The sequence below is a fragment of the Salvelinus alpinus genome, chromosome 9 (assembly GCF_045679555.1).
Source record: "Salvelinus alpinus chromosome 9, SLU_Salpinus.1, whole genome shotgun sequence".
NCBI lineage: Eukaryota > Metazoa > Chordata > Actinopteri > Salmoniformes > Salmonidae > Salvelinus > Salvelinus alpinus.
In genome coordinates this window covers 5,245,941-5,267,484 of record NC_092094.1, presented here as the reverse complement: position 1 = coordinate 5,267,484, position 21,544 = coordinate 5,245,941, and the positions used below count along the sequence as shown (strand labels likewise).

The 21,544-nt window shown below is 44.6% G+C and overlaps 1 protein-coding gene across 2 annotated transcripts; it reads right to left on the bottom strand.

Moving 5' to 3' along the window:
- Nucleotides 1–1,302: 1,302 nt before the first annotated feature.
- Nucleotides 1,303–21,395, bottom strand: LOC139584197 (amyloid-beta A4 precursor protein-binding family A member 2-like). Of its 2 annotated transcripts, none has more exons than XM_071415759.1 (10): nt 19,599–21,395; nt 19,252–19,420; nt 18,314–18,459; nt 16,937–17,023; nt 11,282–11,467; nt 8,737–8,916; nt 4,109–4,321; nt 3,300–3,419; nt 3,032–3,172; nt 1,303–2,030 (listed from the first exon to the last, which is right to left on the bottom strand). In XM_071415759.1, the coding sequence occupies exons 1-10, from the start codon at nt 21,369–21,371 to the stop codon at nt 1,959–1,961; spliced, it is 3,087 nt and encodes a 1,028-aa protein (XP_071271860.1). In that variant the 5' UTR covers nt 21,372–21,395; the 3' UTR covers nt 1,303–1,958. The 2 variants fall into 2 exon arrangements, with proteins under 2 accessions (XP_071271860.1, XP_071271861.1); XM_071415760.1 differs by having other exon boundaries at nt 19,252–19,387; nt 19,599–21,394.
- Between the last annotated feature and the right edge of the window lie 149 nt (nt 21,396–21,544).

Here is a 21,544-nt window from a genome sequence, read left to right as displayed (position 1 = left end):
AAAGTGCAAATCAATCGCTGAACAACAGCAAAGGACCTTGTGAAGATGCTTGAGGAAACCGGTACAAAAGTATCTATATCCACAGTAAAACGAGTCCTATATCGACATAACCTGAAAGGCTTCTCAGCAAGGAAGAAGCCACTGCTCCAAAACCACCATAAAAAAGCCAGGCTATGGTTTGCAACTGCACATGGGGACAAAGATTGTACTTTTTGGAGAAATGTCCTCTGGTCTGATGAAACAAAAATAGAACTGTTTGGCCATAATGACCATCGTTATGTTTGCAGGAAAAAAGGAGAGGCTTGCAAGCCGAAGAACACCATCCCAACCGTGAAGCACGGGGGTGGCAGCATCATGTTGTGGGAGTGCTTTGCTGCAGGAGGGAGGAAAATTATGTGGATATATTGAAGCAACATTTCAAGACATCAGTCAGAAAGTTAAAGCTTGGTCGCAAATGGGTCTTCCAAATGGACAATGACCCCAGGCATACTTCCAAAGTTGAAGCAAAATGGCTCAAGGACAACAAAGTCAAGGTATTTAAGTGGCCATCACAAAGCCCTGACCTCAATCCCATAGAAAATTTGTGGGCAGAACTGAAAAAGCGTTTGCGAGCAAGGAGGCCTGCAAACCTGATTCAGTAACACCAGCTCTGTCAGGTGGAATGGGCCAACATTCACCCAACTTATTATGGGAAACTTGTGGAAGGCTACCCGAAACGTTTGACCCAAGTTAAACAATTTAAAGTCAATGCTACCAAATACTAACTGAGTGTATGTAAACTTCCGACCCACTGGGAATGTGATGAAATAAATAAAAACTGAAATAAATCATTCTCTCTACTATTATTCTGACATTTCACATTCTTAAAATAAATTGGTGATCCTAACTGACCTAAAACAGGGAATTTTTACTAGGATTAAATGTCAGGAATTGTGAAAAACTGAGTTTAAATGTATTAGACTAAGGTGTATGTAAACTTGCGACTTCAACTGTATTATGCATACCAAATGGCACCCTATTCCCTACATAGTGCACTACTTTAGACCAGAGTCCTATAGAACCCTATTCCCTATATAGGGAATAGACTGTAGCTCAATACCCCCTAGCCTGGTTCCAGCTCTGTTTGTGCTGTCTTGCCAACTCTTAAGGTAGTGGTCATTGGCCAGAGAGGCGCTCCAACGACAGACCAGGCTACAATACCCCTTGCTATTAAAGAATAGCCTTGTCCTATGCTGTATTGGTTAAGATGTTATACCCGTGGTATACGGTCTGATATACCACGGCTGTCAGAGACAATCAGCATTCAGGTCTCAAACCACCCAGTTTATAATGAACAATAATGACAGACCCAAGTTACAGTTTCAGCAGTCCTCCTGTAAAACAAAGTATTTACAGGACACGCGCACACACACACACACACACACACACACACACACACACACACACACACACACACACACACACACACACACACACACACACACACACACACACACACACACACACACACACACACACACACACACACACCACGGACAGCTTATGTCATGTCCATTTCAACCCATTATGACTGCGTAGCTCTTCAATGAACTGGAGAAGAAGCCTGACGTTGAGAATGGGTAATCCCTGTCAGTAACAGGAAAATAATGTGATAGAAAAATACACGCTGCTAAGGTATCACCCTGGCACCAGTGGAGGCTGGTGTCACTGTAAATCGGAGGACGGGCTCATTTTAATGGCTCCACTGCCTGTCAACCACCCCGTCTGTTCAACTTCTCCTAGACATGCAGAAGCAGTGAGCGAGTACACAGAAAGAGATGCAGATAAGGGGTGCGTACCAAGTTGCACCCTATTCCCTACAATGTGCACTACTTTTGACCAGAACCCTATTGGTCCTGGTCTAAAGTAGTGCACTACATAGGGAATAGGGTGCAATTTAGAACTCTGACGTGGAGAGACTAAATGTAGACGGGAATCTCCTGCCCTGTTAACAGTCTGAACATCACTGCAGGCATGGTCTTCATGTTGATCTGACAGAGAGGAGAGGAGGAGGGGGAGAGGAGGAAGAGGAGCAGAACAGGGAGGAGAGGAGGAGGAGGAGGAGAAGGAGGAGAAAAGGGAGAAGGATTAGAGGTAGGAGAGGAAGAGGAGGACAGTTAGGAGAGGATGAAGATGGGGAGGAGGAGGAGAGAAGGGGGAGGATGAGAAGAAGGAGGAAAGGGAGGAGAAGAGAAGGAAAAGAGGGAGGAGAGGAGGAGAGAAGGACAGGAGAGGAGGAGGAGGGGACACAGGTGAGGTAGGAGAGGAGGAGGAGGAGGAGGAGGAGAAGGAGGAGAGGAGGAGAAGGGCACACAGGTGAGGTAGGAGAGGAGGAGGAGGAGGAGGAGGAGGAGAGGAGGGAGGAGGAGGATGAGGAGGAGGGGCAGAGGTAGGGGAGGAGAGGAGGAGGAGGAGAGGGAGGAGAGGTAGGAGAGGAGAGGAGGGGACACAGGTGAGGTAGGAGAGGAGGAGGAGGAGAGGAGGAGGAGGGGACACAGGTGAGGTAGGAGAGGAGGAAGAGGAGGAGAGGGAGGAGAGGTAGGAGGAGGGAGAGAGGAGGAGGATGAGGAGGACGGGGAGAGGTAGGGGAGGAGAGGAGGAGAAGGATGAGGAGGAGGGGCAGAGGTAGGGGAGGAGAGGAGAGGAGGAGGAGTGGGAGGACAGGATTAGGAGGAGAGGGAGAGGGGAGGAGGAGGAGGAGGAGAGGGAGGAGGATGAGGAGGAGGGGTAGGGGAGGAGAAGAGGAAGAGGAGAGGGAGGACAGGAGGAGGAGAAGGAGAGGTAGGGGAGGAGAGGAGGAAGAGGAGAGGAGAGGGAGGACAGGAGTAGGAGGATGAGGAGAAGAGAAGAGGACATATCAGTGCTCATTGTGAAGACACACTTGTATTTGTATAAAATCTTCTGATCCGTCTGTTTCGGGCTCTGATAGGATATAAATTGAACGTGTATAAAGTTGGCAGTTACCTAACTGTCATTGGAATCTGATGCTCACCTCTCCCACTGATACAGACAGGGTCTGGACTATCTTCTCATGCGGCATGGCAACCACACTCTGCCCATTGATCTCAATGATCCTGTGGCCGACTCGCACCCCTCCTCGCTCCGCTATACCTCCACGCATCAGACTGCAGATCTGAGGAGAGAGAAAGAAAACAAATCTCTGAATCCATATGGCTGTTATCAGGATCATTATGAGAGAGGTTATACATGGTTATGACAAGTCTTATAATGCATTATAACGGTATCATAATCCTACTCACGATGCCGTTCTGAACACTGAAGCCCAGCTGGAACTTGAGGTCAGGTCTCTTGATGAGGACGGTGGTGACAGGAGGACAACTCACGATGCTCAGCTTCACCTGAACCTGGCTCTTCAGACCCTGGCAGGACAACCGGAACATGATAAATGACACCTGTCTTAACACTAGAATGGCATCCTAGAATGGCTGTGTCTCAATCTCAACACTAGAATGTCTTCCTAGAATGGCTGTGTCTCAATCTCAACACTAGAATTGCTTCCTAGAATGGCTGTGTCTCAATCTCAACACTAGAATTGCTTCCTAGAATGGCTGTGTCTCAATCTCAACACTAGAATGGCTTCCTAGAATGGCTGTGTCTCAATCTCAACACTAGAATGGCTTCCTAGAATGGCTGTGTCTCAATCTCAACACTAGAATGGCTTCCTAGAATGGCTGTGTCTCAATCTCAACACTAGAATGGCTTCCTAGAATGGCTGTGTCTCAATCTCAACACTAGAATGGCTTCCTAGAATGGCTGTGTCTCAATCTCAACACTAGAATGGCTTCCTGGAATGACTGTGTCTCAATCTCAACACCAGAATGTCTTTCTAGAATGGACGTGTCTCAATCTCAACACTAGAATGGCTTCCTAGAATGGCTGTGTCTCAATCTCAACGCTAGAATGGCTTCTTAGAATGGCTGTGTCTCAATCTCAATACTCTATAATGGCTTCCTTTCCTCTACTCCTCATCTCCTTTCCTTCATGACTGATAAAAAGAGCAGCTGTTGAATAACATAGATGCTTCCTGAGTCGACTGTATGCTCCAGACCTTGATGATGCCCTGGCAGGTAGCTAACGGCAGGCCCACCAGGCTGGTGTTGTTAATGGACATGATCTGGTCCCCGACGCTGAGTGTCCCAGAGCGGGCAGCCGGGCCGCTGTTCAACATGTTAGCTAGGATCACCGTTGGCAGGATGGAGCCCCATCCAGACTCCACTATCACCACACCTAGGCTCTCTCCCTTCTGCTTCTCCAACTCCAGCTGGGAGACACACAAACACACACAGAGAGACAGATATTTATATCTTTAAGTAGAAGTTATTACTATATCTTATAAACTGGATTTTAGTTGGTAATAAAAATCATTCAAATGACTTGTACTATTCAGTGTAATTTGATTAGCTTACCGAATGGGTAAGATTGATCCTGAACTTTGGTAAACATCTTATTTTTTTTTAATTATTATTATTATTATTTATTTTTTTAGGGGTGGATCAGCTTAATATTGCGGAAAGAATGTTGCCTCCAATGTAATTGTCTGCATCATTTCCAATCCCCCATATTTTTTGGGGTAAATATATATATCCATACACGCATGCATACATATACACATATATACATACACATACCTATATAGACATACATACTTTTTTAAAGAATATACCTTTATTATTATTCCCCGCAACCCTACCACCGCTCCCCAATTGGAGTAAACTAATAAACACTTCTGCTTTTACCTTCAATTTATACATCTTATACCCATTTTACAGACACAGTCTACTTTATAATAGTTCTCTCTTGTTTGTTCTTAGTCCTTCCTCTATTTCTGTTGTCCATCCAATTTTATTTCCACTTGTAACTGTGCTATTTCACAATAGCTCCGCACCTATACACATTTCACAGATCCCGTATGCCCTACATTGTTTATCTTGTTATTAGTCCCACCCTTCAGTTCCACTCAACCCTTCCCATCTATCTTCCAACATCATCCATTTCGGATTTTTATTTGCCATATATTTTTCAACTGTGCTGTGATGCTTCACAAAAGATTTGAACCTTCCTATTCTCATAGCTTCTACAGATTGTAAATTAAAAATAAACATTTTTGCTAAAATTATTATTATATTATTGATTGATTGACTATGGCTTTTCAAATCCCCCAGTATTGCTATCTGTAGCGTTAGTTCTAGGCAAATGTTGCAATTCTTCAGCCATTCCTGGACCTGTGACCAAAAACGAGCTACATATGGACAATACCAAAATAAATGATCTAATGACTCTGCCTCCTCACAACAGAATCTGCAGAGCTGGGAAGATTGTATACCCCATATATATAACATTCTATTAGTTGCAAGAATTTTGTACAGTAATTTAAATTGAAAAATTCGAAGTTTTGAATCCGGCGTTGTTTTGCGTATCAATTCATAAACCATGTGCCATGGAATGGGTACATCGAAAATCTCTTCCCAACTATTTTGCAATTTATATGGCACAGCTGTCAGTTTTTTGGTCCTTAAATGAAATTGGTATATGTTTTTATTTATCACACTTTTCTTTAACCATTTATGTTCTTTAATACAGGGCCGACATACAAGTTCCTTACTTTTTTCCCCTTCTACTTGCCTCTTCCATTTTTGTGGTAATGCTGCAATTAATTGGTTGTAATTTTGGGTAGAGCAGACATTTCCATATGTCTGTGTTAGCTGCATGTGTGACATAACTCCACCAGTCCTATTTATGATATCATTCACAAAAATTATACCTTTTTTAAACATTTCTTCGATAAATACAGTTTTTTTATCAATTACTATATTTGAATTTAACCACAATATTTGTTGTACTATTTGTTCCGTCCTTTCTGGTGGATTAAACTGAAATTGCAACCAACTTTCTAAGGCTTGTTTAAAAAATAAGGATATTTTGGAGATTATTTCCTTTTCAAACAACCGAAAGTGAGCAGGTGTAATCTGAATAAAGGGAAAAAGGCCCTTCTTGAACATAGGATGAGACATTCGTACCAATTTACTAGAGAACCAGTTTGGATTTAAGTATAACTTTTGTATGACTGATGCCTTTAGTGAGAGGTCTAATGCTTTAATATTTAATAATTTCTGCCCTCCGAATTCATATTCGTTATATAAATAGGCCCTTTTAATTTTATCTGGCTTGCCGTTCCAAATAAAATGGAATATTTTTTGTTCATATAATTTAAAAAGCAGGTCACTAGGTGTAGGCAAAACCATAAGCAAATAGGTAAACTGTGATATGACTAAAGAGTTAATCAGGGTGATTTTTCCACAAATAGACAGGTATTTTCCTTTCCATGGTAGCAAGATCTTATCTATTTTTGCTAACTTTCTATAAAAATTTATTGGAGTGAGATCATTTCTTTCTTTTGGGATTTTTATACCGAGTATGTCCACATCTCCGTCAGACCATTTAATTGGTAAACTACATGGCAATATAAAATGTGTATTTTTTAGTGATCCAATACGTAATATGGTACATTTATCATAATTTGGTTTTAATCCAGAGAGGATAGCAAAGGTATCTAGATCCTCTATGAGGCCCTGGAGAGACTCTAGTTGTGGTTTTAAAAGAAAACATGAATCATCAGCGTACAATGACACCTTAGTTTTTAAGCCACGGATTTCTAATCCATTAATATTAATGTTTGATCTAATTTTAACAGCTAACATTTCGATGGCAATAATAAATAGATATGCCGATAGTGGACAACCTTGTTTTACTCCTCTAGATAGTTAAAAAAATTCTGAGATGTAGCCATTATTTACTATTTTACACCGAGGGTTACTATACATAATTTTAACCCATTTTATAAGAGATTCCCCAAAATTGAAATATTCTAGGCATTTATATATAAACTCCAGTCGTACTTTATCAAAAGCCTTTTCAAAATCAGCTATGAAAACCAGGCCTGGTGTCCCCGATATTTCATAGTGTTCTATTGTTTCCAGTACTTGCCTTATATTATCTCCAATGTATCGTCCATGTAAAAAACCTGTCTGATTAGGATGAATAATATCTGACAAAACTTTTTTTATTCTATGTGCCAAGCATTTTGCTAGGATTTTTGCATCACAACACTGAAGTGTAAGAGGTCTCCAATTTTTTAATTGGACTGGATCTTTATATATACCACTTGGGTCCTGTTTCAGTAATAACGATATCAGACCTTCTTGTTGCGTGTCTGATAATCTACCATTTATATAGGAGTGGTTAAAACAAGCTAATAATGGTCCTTTGAGTATATCAAAAAAAGTTTTGTATACTTCCACTGGTATGCCATCCAGCCCTGGAGTTTTCCCATCCTTAAAGGCCCCAATTGCATCAAGCAGTTCCTCCTCTGTAATTTGGCCTTCACATGAGTCTTTCTGTACAGATGTTAATTTTACATTATTAATAGGAAAAAAATCCATACAATTAGTTTCAGTTAGTGGAGATGGAGGAGCCTGAAACGAAAACATATTCTTAAAGTACTTTACTTCCTCTTTCAAAATATCATTTGGTGAATCATGCGTGACTCCATCATTTGTAACAAGTTTTAATACATTTTTTTTGGTAGCATTTCTATATTGAAGATTGAAAAAGAATTTGGTGCATTTTTCCCCATATTCCATCCAGTTCGCTTTATTTTTATAATATATTACACTGGATCTTTCTTGAATAAGTTCCTCCATTTCTTTTTGTTTTTCCTCTAACTTATTCTGTGCCTCTATGGTACCGTTTTTATTGCTATCTAACTGTACTGTTAGTCCTTCAATTTCCTTTGTTAATATGGACTCTTTTGATCTAAATTCCCTTTGTTTTATAGATGAGTACTATAGATGAGACACTTAAAAGTGTCCCATACAATAAGGGGATCTGCTGTACCTATGTTATGTCTGAAAAAGTCAGTTATAAAATCTTCTGTCCTAGTTCTAAACAATTTATCATCTAGTAGACTTTGATTAAATTTCCAATATCCTCGCCCACGTGGAAATTCTGTAAGAGAAATATATATGCCAATTATGTGATGATCCGACCGCATTCTGTCCCCTATCAACACTTTTTAAACTTTTGGTGCCAGAGAGAATGGTATAAGAAAGTAGTCAAGACGACTAGCTTGATTCTGCCTCCGCCATGTATATCTCACTAGGTCAGGATATTAAACCTCCGCCATGTATATCTCACTAGGTCAGGATATTAAACCTCCTCCATGTATATCTCACTAAATCGAGATGTTGGTAAACATCTTGGCGCTGTCTAGCTACTGCATGAGCCAAGAGCCTCAATATCTACTCTACTGTAATCTGCTATCTATACTGTGTTGACGGAGTGTATCTAGAGTCATGAATCACGGATATCTACTCTACTGTAATCTGCTATCTATACTGTGTTGACGGAGTGTATCTAGAGTCATGAATCACGGTCAACAATCACTACAGTAAGCCGTCACACCTCTTTACACTTGTCTATCAGTATTTCATGCACGCACGCACGCACGCACGCACGCACGCACGCACGCACGCACGCACGCACGCACGCACACACACACACACACACACACACACACACACACACACACACACACACACACACACACACACACACACACACACACACCACACACACACACACACACACACACACACACACACACACACACACACACACCTCTTTACAGTTGTCAGAGTTTGAGAAATGGACCAGGTCGTCGTTGTACATCTCCTGGGAATTGATGATGTCACTGTATTGTTTCTGACTCAGGTCCTTAGGGTTGATCCCATTGGCTCGGAGGAACTCCCTGTAGGCAACGCTGAACGCCTGGCCGATGGACTGGGCAATGAGCTGGGCCTGGGGAGGAGAGGGAGAGGGAGAGGGAGAGGGAGAGGGAGAGGGAGAGGGAGAGGGGGAGAGAGAGGGAGAGGGAGAGGGAGAGGGAGAGGGAGAGAGAGAGAGAGAGAGAGAGAGAGAGAGAGGGGGAGAGGGAGAGAGAGAGAGAGGGAGAGGGCGAGGGAGAGGGAGAGGAGGAGAGAGAGGGAGAGGGAGAGGAAAGAGAGGGAGAGTTAGAGGGAGAGGGAGAGGGAGAGGAGGAGAGAGAGGGAGAGGAAAGAGAGGAAAGAGAGGGAGAGGGAGAGGGAGAGGGAGAGGGAGAGGGAGAGGAAAGAGAGGGAGAGGGAGAGGTAGAGGGAGAGGGAGAGGGAGAGGGAAGAGAGGAAAGAGAGGGAGAGGGAGAGGGAGAGGGAGAGGAAAGAGAGGAAAGAGAGGAAAGAGAGGAAAGAGAGGAAAGAGAGGAAAGAGAGGGAGAGGGAGAGGGAGAGGGAGAGGGAGAGGAAAGAGAGGGAGAGGGAGAGGTAGAGGGAGAGGGAGGGAGAGGGAGAGGAAAGGGGGGGCAGTAGAGGGAGAGGAGGGGGGAGGGGAGGGGAGAGGAGGGGAGAGGAGAGAGGGAGAAACTACTCAACGGAAGTGACAAGCTATTCAAGTTGACAACAATACAGAGGTGGGAGAGAGCACGGGTTAAGGTCCAACTGAAATGATGAATGAAGATACACTATATATTCAAAAGTATGTGGACACCCCTTCAAATTAGTGGATTAGGCTAATTCAACCACACCCGTTGCTGACAGGTGTATAAAATCGAGCAAACAGCCATGCAATCTTCATAGACAAACATTGGCAGTAGACTGGTCTTACTGAAGAGCTCAGTGACTTTCAACATGGCACCGTCATAGGATGCCACCTTTCCAACAAGTCAGTTCGTCAAATTTCTGCCCTGCTAGAGCTGCCCCGGTTAACTGTAAGTGCTGTTATTGTGAAGTGGAAACGTCTAGGAGCAACAATGGCTCAGCCGTGAAGTGGTAGGCCACACACGCTCACAGAACGGGATCGCTAAGTGCTGAAGCACGTAGCATGTAAAAATCGTCTGTCCTCGGTTACAACACTAACTACCGAGTTCCAAACTGCCTCTGGAAGCAACGTCAGCACAATAACTGTTCGTTAGGAGCTTCATGAAATGGGTTTCCTTGGCAACCAAACACAAGCCTAAGATCATCATGCGCAATGCCAAACGTTGGCTGGAGTGGTGTAAAGCTGGCCGCCATTGGACATTGGAGCAGTGGAAACGCGTTCTCTGGAGTGAATCACGCTTCCCCATCTGGCAGTCGGACTAATCTGGGTTTGGCGGATGCCAGGAGAACGCTACCTGCCCCAATGCATAGTGCCAACAAGTTTGGTGGAGGAAGAATAATGATCTGGTGCTGTTTTTCATGGTTCAGGCCCCTTAGTTCCAGTGAAGGGAAATCTTAACGCTACAGCATACAATGACATTCTAGACAATTCTGTGCTTCTAACTTTGTGGAAACAGTTTGGGGAAGGCCCTTTCCTGTTTCAGCATGACAATGCCCCCCTTGCACAAATCGGGGTCCATACAGAAACGGTTTGTTGAGATCAGTGTGCAAGAACTTGACTGGCCTGTACAAGGCCCTGACCTTAACCTCATCGAACACCTTTGGGATGAATTGGAATGCCGACTGCGAGCCAGGCCTAATCACTCAACATCAGTGCCCAACCTCACTAATGCTCTTGTGGCTGAATGAAAGCAAGTCCCCGTAGCAATGTTCCAACATCTAGTGGAAAGCCTTCCCAGAAGAGTGGAGGCTGTTATAGCAGCAAAGGGGGGACCAACTCCATATTAATGCCTTCCCAGAAGAGTGGAGGCTGTTATAGCAGCAAAGGGGGGACCAACTCCATATTAATGCCTTCCCAGAAGAGTGGAGGCTGTTATAGCAGCAAAGGGGGGAACCAACTCCATATTAATGCCTATGATTTCAGAATGAGACGTTCGACGAGCAGGTGTCCACATACTTTTGGTCATGTAGTATATAACTGGTGTTATAGGAAAGCCAAAATTAGAGATTAATAAAGTAGGCCTCTGTACAAGCAATAATAATTTTCAAAGCTTTAAAATGATGTTCAGTAGTATTGTACTGTAGATAGTGTATAGAAATTGCTTAATCAAAAATTGTGTGTTTTAAATTTAGCAATAAACCTTCTTTTGCGAACACTGCTGTAATCAATAATCAATAATCAGAGACCAAAATCCCCAATAAATTAACAATATTCAGCAGTATACAAAGGGAGAGCGTGGGGGGGAAAACAGAAAACAGAACAGATCAGAATACAATAGAATAGAACAAAAACAGAATACAATAGTACTCACGTCCTCTGACTCAAAGACATAGCAGATCATTCTGTACCGTCTCTGTCCCTCCGAGGAGGAGAGGTCAGCTTCACTACAGTCCTGCAAGGATGTTCCTGCCATACGGGTACGAGCCATCAGAACCACGATGCTCCCGATGTCTGCGATGTAGGATATGGAACGCAACGCACTGTCCATCAGCGTCTCCTGGGGGGGGATAAATAATATATATAGCTGCTGTGGTAATAACTGTCCATCAGCGTCTCCTGGGGGGATAAATAATATATATAGCTGCTGTGGTAATAACTGTCCATCAGCGTCTCCTGGGGGGATAAATAATATATATAGCTGCTGTGGTAATAACTGTCCATCAGCTTCTCCTGGGGGGGATAAATAATATATATAGCTGCTGTGGTAATAACTGTCCATCAGCGTCTCCTGGGGGGATAAATAATATATATAGCTGCTGTGGTAATAACTGTCCATCAGCGTCTCCTGGGGGGATAAATAATATATATAGCTGCTGTGGTAATAACTGTCCATCAGCGTCTCCTGGGGGGATAAATAATATATATAGCTGCTGTGGTAATAACTGTCCATCAGCGTCTCCTGGGGGGGATAAATAATATATATAGCTGCTGTGGTAATAACTGTCCATCAGCGTCTCCTGGGGGGATAAATAATATATATAGCTGCTGTGGTAATAACTGTCCATCAGCGTCTCCTGGGGGGATAAATAATATATATAGCTGCTGTGGTAATAACTGTCCATCAGCGTCTCCTGGGGGGATAAATAATATATATAGCTGCTGTGGTAATAACTGTCCATCAGCGTCTCCTGGGGGGGATAAATAATATATATAGCTGCTTTGGTAATAACTGTCCATCAGCGTCTCCTGGGGGGATAAATAATATATATAGCTGCTGTGGTAATAACTGTCCATCAGCGTCTCCTGGGGGGGATAAATAATATATATAGCTGCTGTGGTAATAACTGTCCATCAGCGTCTCCTGGGGGGATAAATAATATATATAGCTGCTGTGGTAATAACTGTCCATCAGCGTCTCCTGGGGGGATAAATAATATATATAGCTGCTGTGGTAATAACTGTCCATCAGCGTCTCCTGGGGGGGGGATAAATAATATATATAGCTGCTGTGGTAATAACTGTCCATCAGCGTCTCCTGGGGGGGGATAAATAATATATATAGCTGCTGTGGTAATAACTGTCCATCAGCGTCTCCTGGGGGGGGGGATAAATAATATATATAGCTGCTGTGGTAATAACTGTCCATCAGCGTCTCCTGGGGGGGGATAAATAATATATATAGCTGCTGTGGTAATAACTGTCCATCAGCGTCTCCTGGGGGGATAAATAATATATATAGCTGCTGTGGTAATAACTGTCCATCAGCGTCTCCTGGGGGGATAAATAATATATATAACTGCTGTGGTAATAACTGTCCATCAGCGTCTCCTGGGGGGATAAATAATATATATAGCTGCTGTGGTAATAACTGTCCATCAGCGTCTCCTGGGGGGGATAAATAATATATATAGCTGCTGTGGTAATAACTGTCCATCAGCGTCTCCTGGGGGGATAAATAATATATATAGCTGCTGTGGTAATAACTGTCCATCAGCGTCTCCTGGGGGGATAAATAATATATATAGCTGCTGTGGTAATAACTGTCCATCAGCGTCTCCTGGGGGGATAAATAATATATATAGCTGCTGTGGTAATAACTGTCCATCAGCGTCTCCTGGGGGGGGATAAATAATATATATAGCTGCTGTGGTAATAACTGTCCATCAGCGTCTCCTGGGGGGGGATAAATAATATATATAGCTGCTGTGGTAATAACTGTCCATCAGCGTCTCCTGGGGGATAAATAATATATATAGCTGCTGTGGTAATAACTGTCCATCAGCGTCTCCTGGGGGGATAAATAATATATATAGCTGCTGTGGTAATAACTGTCCATCAGCGTCTCCTGGGGGATAAATAATATATATAGCTGCTGTGGTAATAACTGTCCATCAGCGTCTCCTGGGGGGGGGATAAATAATATATATAGCTGCTGTGGTAATAACTGTCCATCAGCGTCTCCTGGGGGGATAAATAATATATATAGCTGCTGTGGTAATAACTGTCCATCAGCGTCTCCTGGGGGGATAAATAATATATATAGCTGCTGTGGTAATAACTGTCCATCAGCGTCTCCTGGGGGGGGATAAATAATATGTATAGCTGCTGTGGTAATAACTGTCCATCAGCGTCTCCTGGGGGGGGGGATAAATAATATATATAGCTGCTGTGGTAATAACTGTCCATCAGCGTCTCCTGGGGGGATAAATAATATATATAGCTGCTGTGGTAATAACTGTCCATCAGCGTCTCCTGGGGGATAAATAATATATATAGCTGCTGTGGTAATAACTGTCCATCAGCGTCTCCTGGGGGGATAAATAATATATATAGCTGCTGTGGTAATAACTGTCCATCAGCGTCTCCTGGGGGGATAAATAATATATATAGCTGCTGTGGTAATAACTGTCCATCAGCGTCTCCTGGGGGATAAATAATATATATAGCTGCTGTGGTAATAACTGTCTATCAGCGTCTCCTGGGGGGGATAAATAATATATATAGCTGCTGTGGTAATAACTGTCCATCAGCGTCTCCTGGGGGGGGATAAATAATATATATAGCTGCTGTGGTAATAACTGTCCATCAGCGTCTCCTGGGGGATAAATAATATATATAGCTGCTGTGATAATAACTGTCCATCAGCGTCTCCTGGGGGGATAAATAATATATATAGCTGCTGTGGTAATAACTGTCCATCAGCGTCTCCTGGGGGGATAAATAATATCTATAGCTGCTGTGGTAATAACTGTCCATCAGCGTCTCCTGGGGGGGGGATAAATAATATATATAGCTGCTGTGGTAATAACTGTCCATCAGCGTCTCCTGGGGGGATAAATAATATATATAGCTGCTGTGGTAATAACTGTCCATCAGCGTCTCCTGGGGGGGATAAATAATATATATAGCTGCTGTGGTAATAACTGTCCATCAGCGTCTCCTGGGGGGATAAATAATATATATAACTGCTGTGGTAATAACTGTCCATCAGCATCTCCTGGGGGGATAAATAATATATATAGCTGCTGTGGTAATAACTGTCCATCAGCGTCTCCTGGGGGGATAAATAATATATATAGCTGCTGTGGTAATAACTGTCCATCAGCGTCTCCTGGGGGGATAAATAATATATATAGCTGCTGTGGTAATAACTGTCCATCAGCGTCTCCTGGGGGATAAATAATATATATAGCTGCTGTGGTAATAACTGTCCATCAGCGTCTCCTGGGGGGGATAAATAATATATATAGCTGCTGTGGTAATAACTGTCCATCAGCGTCTCCTGGGGGGATAAATAATATATATAGCTGCTGTGGTAATAACTGTCCATCAGCGTCTCCTGGGGGGATAAATAATATCTATAGCTGCTGTGGTAATAACTGTCCATCAGCGTCTCCTGGGGGGGGGATAAATAATATATATAGCTGCTGTGGTAATAACTGTCCATCAGCGTCTCCTGGGGGGATAAATAATATATATAGCTGCTGTGGTAATAACTGTCCATCAGCGTCTCCTGGGGGGGATAAATAATATATATAGCTGCTGTGGTAATAACTGTCCATCAGCGTCTCCTGGGGGGATAAATAATATATATAACTGCTGTGGTAATAACTGTCCATCAGCATCTCCTGGGGGGATAAATAATATATATAGCTGCTGTGGTAATAACTGTCCATCAGCGTCTCCTGGGGGGATAAATAATATATATAGCTGCTGTGGTAATAACTGTCCATCAGCGTCTCCTGGGGGGATAAATAATATATATAGCTGCTGTGGTAATAACTGTCCATCAGCGTCTCCTGGGGGATAAATAATATATATAGCTGCTGTGGTAATAACTGTCCATCAGCGTCTCCTGGGGGGGATAAATAATATATATAGCTGCTGTGGTAATAACTGTCCATCAGCGTCTCCTGGGGGGATAAATAATATATATAGCTGCTGTGGTAATAACTGTCCATCAGCGTCTCCTGGGGGGATAAATAATATCTATAGCTGCTGTGGTAATAACTGTCCATCAGCGTCTCCTGGGGGGGGGATAAATAATATATATAGCTGCTGTGGTAATAACTGTCCATCAGCGTCTCCTGGGGGGATAAATAATATATATAGCTGCTGTGGTAATAACTGTCCATCAGCGTCTCCTGGGGGGGATAAATAATATATATAGCTGCTGTGGTAATAACTGTCCATCAGCGTCTCCTGGGGGGATAAATAATATATATAACTGCTGTGGTAATAACTGTCCATTAGCATCTCCTGGGGGGATAAATAATATATATAGCTGCTGTGGTAATAACTGTCCATCAGCGTCTCCTGGGGGGATAAATAATATATATAGCTGCTGTGGTAATAACTGTCCATCAGCGTCTCCTGGGGGGATAAATAATATATATAGCTGCTGTGGTAATAACTGTCCATCAGCGTCTCCTGGGGGGATAAATAATATATATAGCTGCTGTGGTAATAACTGTCCATCAGCGTCTCCTGGGGGGGGATAAATAATATATATAGCTGCTGTGGTAATAACTGTCCATCAGCGTCTCCTGGGGGGGATAAATAATATATATAGCTGCTGTGGTAATAACTGTCCATCAGCGTCTCCTGGGGGGGGATAAATAATATATATAGCTGCTGTGGTAATAACTGTCCATCAGCGTCTCCTGGGGGGGGATAAATAATATATATAGCTGCTGTGGTAATAACTGTCCATCAGCGTCTCCTGGGGGGGGATAAATAATATATATAGCTGCTGTGGTAATAACTGTCCATCAGCGTCTCCTGGGGGATAAATAATATATATAGCTGCTGTGGTAATAACTGTCCATCAGCGTCTCCTGGGGGGGATAAATAATATATATAGCTGCTGTGGTAATAACTGTCCATCAGCGTCTCCTGGGGGGGATAAATAATATATATAGCTGCTGTGGTAATAACTGTCCATCAGCGTCTCCTGGGGGGGATAAATAATATATATAGCTGCTGTGGTAATAACTGTCCATCAGCGTCTCCTGGGGGGGATAAATAATATATATAGCTGCTGTGGTAATAACTGTCCATCAGCGTCTCCTGGGGGGGTAAATAATATATATAGCTGCTGTGGTAATAACTGTCCATCAGCGTCTCCTGGGGGGATAAATAATATATATAGCTGCTGTGGTAATAACTCTGTGTGGAGTGGACGGTCCTCAACAGCCCCCTAAAGATACAGCAGTGCGTCAGATGAATTTTATGAAACAGAATCAAATGAAGCTTTGGGCAGGTTTCCCGGACACGGATTAATCCAAGGCGGGGATTCAATCCGATCCGCGTTAGATCCGCATTATAGGGCGCTTGACATCTAAAGTTAAGTTCTGAATGAGCCAACATTTACGATTTACTGTGTATGTGATTTTCGCCCGACGTGTGAATATTGCTTTTAAAAGATGCACTGTCTACAAGTGTGATTGGATAGTACCCCGGACTTGGTGTTACAGAGAAGAAATACGCAGTGTTTTTTATTAACTCAGAGCTCACAGTCACACACCTGTGAGTCGGCGTTCACCACTTTGACTGCCTTGGTGGAGATGAAGAGGTCCACTTCTGTCACCGTCTGAGAGTCTCCATCTTGGCTCTGTGGTCAAACCACCATGGTCAAAAGCAATGAGAGATCGCCATCTTGTGGTTAGAAAGGGCACTCCCAAGGTACATTTCCTTATTATGAGGAATAACATTGATGATGTCAGACCAACTGACATCCAGAGATCAAGACATCAGATGCGTAAAAAAAATTATACAATATCATCTTGAACATTGAATGGATAACAAAATTAGCCTGGTCAATTAGTCAGACAGCACAATGCTAATATAACAACATTAGCCTGGTCAATTAGTCAGACAGCACAATGCTAATATAACAACATTAGCCTGGTCAATTAGTCAGACAGCACAATGCTAATATAACAACATTAGCCTGATCAATTAGTCAGACAGCACAATACTAATATAACAACATTAGCCTGGTCAATTAGTCAGACAGCACAATGTTAATATAAGATCAGGAGTGTAATAGACACCACACACACACACACACACACACACACACACACACACACACACACACACACACACACACACACACACACACACACACACACACACACACACATTATGTTATTCTGTCCTCGTGGGGAGCTGAAATTAATTTCCATTCAAAATCCAATTTTCCCTAACCCTAAACCTAACCACTAACCCCTTACCCTATCCCTAATTCTAACCCAAATCCTTACCCTAACCTTAACCTTAACCCTAACCCTAATCCTAATTCTAACCCAAACCCTAAATTTAGCCCTAACCCTAACCCATAACCCGTAACCTGTAACCCGTAACCCGTAACCCAAATCCTAAACCTACACGTAACTCATAACCCTAAACCCTAAGCTTAAAATAGCCTTTGTCCTCTTGGGGACGTGTGAAATGTCCCGTTGAGGGAGAATTGTGCTTGTTTTATTATCCTTGTGGGGAATTTGGGGGAATTTAGGTTGCCACAAGGATAGAAGAACCAACACACACCACACACACACACACACACACACACCACCCACACACCACACACACACCACACACACACACCCACACACACACCACCCACACACACACACACACCCACACATACACCACCCACCCACACACCACACACACACCACACCACACACACACACCCACACACACACACCCACACACACCACACACCCACCACACCCACCACCCACACACACACACACACCACACCCACACACCACACACACACACCCACACACCACACCACACACACACACCCACACACACCACACACCCACACACACCACCCACACACACACACACACACCACACCCACACACCCACACCCACCCACCCACCATACCTTGACCTGGCTGACAGCCTCCTGCGCCTGGGCCATGCGTGTTCCTTTAGTCGGGTTCTTGTCAGACAGCAGCTGGGTGGAACCCAGGTAGTTAGCAGCAAAGATGATGCCATCGATCAGGTCCTCGGGCTCACACGGACCTGGGACTGGGAAATGTTGATTTATTTAGAGACAAGAACCCGTGACCAGATCTAGACAGATTCACATTCACATTCAAATTCACATTCAGATTCAAATTCACATTCACATTCAGATTCACATTCACATTCACATTCACATTCACATTCAGATTCACATTCAGATTCACATTCAAATTCAGATTCACATTCAGATTCACATTCAGATTCAGATTCAGATTCAGATTCACATTCAGATTCAAATTCAGATTCACATTCACATTCAGATTCAAATTCAGATTCACATTCACATTCAGATTCAGATTCAGATTCACATTCAGATTCACATTCAAATTCAGATTCAAATTCAGATTCACATTCAGATTCACATTCAGATTCACATTCAGATTCACATTCAAATTCAGATTCACATTCACATTCACATTCGGCTTCACATTCAGATTCACATTCAGATTCAGATTCACATTCAGATTCACATTCAAATTCACATTCACATTTAGATCCAGACAGATTCAGATTCACATTCAGATGCACATTCACATTTAGATTCACATTCATATTCACATTCATATTCACATTCAGATTCAGATTCAGATTCACATTTAGATTCAGATTCAAATTCAGATTCACATTCAGACCATTTTATTGTCCCATTGCTTGAGCAATTTGGTTGCAGCACTATAAAAACATCAAGATATGCACACACCAGAGACCAAAAAGAGCCATAAATGGTTATATCATAATCAAACGTCCATTACTCAGGTATGGAATCAATTAACTAAACAGAGAAAGAATATTTACCATCCACGAAGCTGGGGAACGAGGCGTTGTTCTGTGTTGGTTCAGGCTGAGGTGTGCTGTTGCTGTCCTCCTGTAGGGCCTGGGGCTCTGGACAGTGGGGCCTGTCAGGCTGCTGCTCTGAGACGTCGTGGGGCATCTGGACCGGACAGAGGGGAGATCTTACAAACATCTGGAACGGACAGAGGGGAGATCTTACTAACATCAGACAGGAACACGACCGAACTGCTGATGAGACTTAGCTATGTAGGTCAAATCTGGTGCAATGTTTGTTGTACGTGGTCCCTGTCAAGTAAACTAATAACACAAAACAAACCCTGTGGAGTTGGCAGCATCAGGCAGTTAGTTACCTGTTTGTGTGTCTCTGTCCATGTCTGTCTCTCCTCTGGGGACTCCCTCTGTGGCTCTGTGTTGTGGTGTGAAGCTGGTGGAGTTGATAGTTTTACAGCCCTGGGATGTTTGTTCAGGCTGGATGAGGAGTCAGAAGTGGGCCTTGGGCTGGGGCTGGTGGCGCTATCTCTGCGAGGCTGATGGTTCTGGGTCTGGGTCTGGACTTGGTGGCTCTCCTGGAGGAGAGGAGAGGGAGGCTTGGCGCTCCAACTGGTGGTGGTCTCTCTGCAATGCTGCTCGGTCTGTTGGGTGTGGGGAGTGTGGTCCTGTGTCTGGGCATTGTGGCTGGGAGGTGAGGCAGGCCTAGGGCTGTCAGAGATGGGCCTAGCGCTGTCAGAGATGGGCCTAGGGCTGTCAGAGGTGGGCCTAGGGCTGTCAGAGGTGGGCCTAGGGCTGTCAGAGACGGGCCTAGGGCTGTCAGAGATGGGCCTAGGGCTGTCAGAGGTGGGCCTAGGGCTGTCAGAGATGGGCCTAGGGCTGTCAGAGATGGGCCTAGGGCTGTCAGAGACGGGCCTAGCGCTGTCAGAGGTGGGCCTAGGGCTGTCAGAGACCGGCCTAGGGCTGTCAGAGACGGGCCTAGGGCTGTCAGAGACGGGCCTAGGGCTGTCAGAGACGGGCCTAGGGCTGTCAGAGGTGGGCCTAGGGCTGTCAGAGATGGGCCTAGGGCTGTCAGAGATGGGCCTAGGGCTGTCAGAGGTATGCCTAGGGCTGTCAGAGGTATGCCTAGGGCTGTCAGAGGTGGGCCTAGGGCTGTGGCTGGGGCTGACGGGAATCTCTCTGTGGTGCTGCTTGGTCTGGGCCTGTGTCGGGTGGGTGGGTGCTTGTCTCTTGTGCGTCTGGGCCTGTGTCGGGTGGGTGGGTGCTTGTCTCTTGTGCGTCTGGGCCTGTGTCTGGTGGGTGAGTGCTTGTCTCTTATGCATCTGGGCCTGTGTCGGCGGGGCCTGTCGATACTGGGCCTGGATTTGATGGGCCTGGATGTGCTGCATTTGGGCTGGGGTCTGGGGGGGTTGAGGGTGTGGTGTGTTGAGGCTAGATCTGGGTCTAGGCCTGATAGCACCTTCTCTGCAGTTCTGTGTCTTTGTCTGCTGGTTCTGTCGGACGTCGCTCTGGGCCTGTAGCTGATGGTTCTGGACCTGTTTCGGGAGGGGATCGACCTCTGTCAGGTAGGTGTGGGTCTGGTGGGCCTGTTTTGGGAGGGTATGGACCTCTGTCAGGTAGGTGTGGGTCTGGTAGGCTTGTTTCGGGCGGGCCTTGGCCTGCTGAGTGTGGGATTGTGTCTGGTGAGGGTGTGGGGTGCTGGTGCTGGGCCCGGATCTAGGCCTGGGCCTAGGCCTTGGTGGTCTGGGCCTGATGGCAGCCTCTCTGCAGTCCTGTGTCTCTGAGCTGCTGCTGCTACTCATGTATACCTTCATCTCAGACACTATCTGACCAGTGTATTCCTCTCTGTCAGTCTCCCTCACGACCCTTCCTCCTTCCCTCCCACTCCTTACACCTCCCCGCTCACTCCTTCCTCCCCGTCCTCCTCCCTTCCCCTGCCTCTTCACCTCATTATGGGCCCTTTGAGGGGCCTCACAAGTCCAATCCCTTCCCCCTCCACTTCCCCTATAGGGGGCCCTTTGTGGGGACTCTGAGACACACACTGAGATCTTACTGTCCTCAGGGGTGTTACAGTTCCCTATAGAGAAGACCTCAACTTCCGCTCTATCATTGTCTTCTCTATCTCCCTCTCTCATCCTCTCCCCCTCCCTCTCTCCCTTTCTCATCCTCTCCCCCTCCCTCTCTCCCTCTCTCATCCTCTCCCCCTCCCTCTCTCCCTTTCTCATCCTCTCCCCCTCCCTCTCTCCCTCTCTCATCCTCTCCCCCTCCCTCTCTCCCTCTCTCATCCTCTCCCCCTCCCTCTCTCCCT

What these genes read in the sequence shown, in the direction of transcription:
- LOC139584197 (XM_071415759.1), bottom strand. Translation starts at nt 21,371, where the DNA reads ATGAGAGAGGGAGATAGAGAAGACAATGATAGAGCGGAAGTTGAGGTC. An exon ending in GTTCCCCAGCTTCGTGGATG is followed by an intron (nt 18,460 to 19,251) that starts GTAAATATTCTT and finishes AACATTTCCCAG; the next exon opens with TCCCAGGTCCGTGTGAGCCC. An exon ending in TGTCTGTATCAGTGGGAGAG is followed by an intron (nt 2,031 to 3,031) that starts GTGAGCATCAGA and finishes CCTCTCTGTCAG; the next exon opens with ATCAACATGAAGACCATGCC.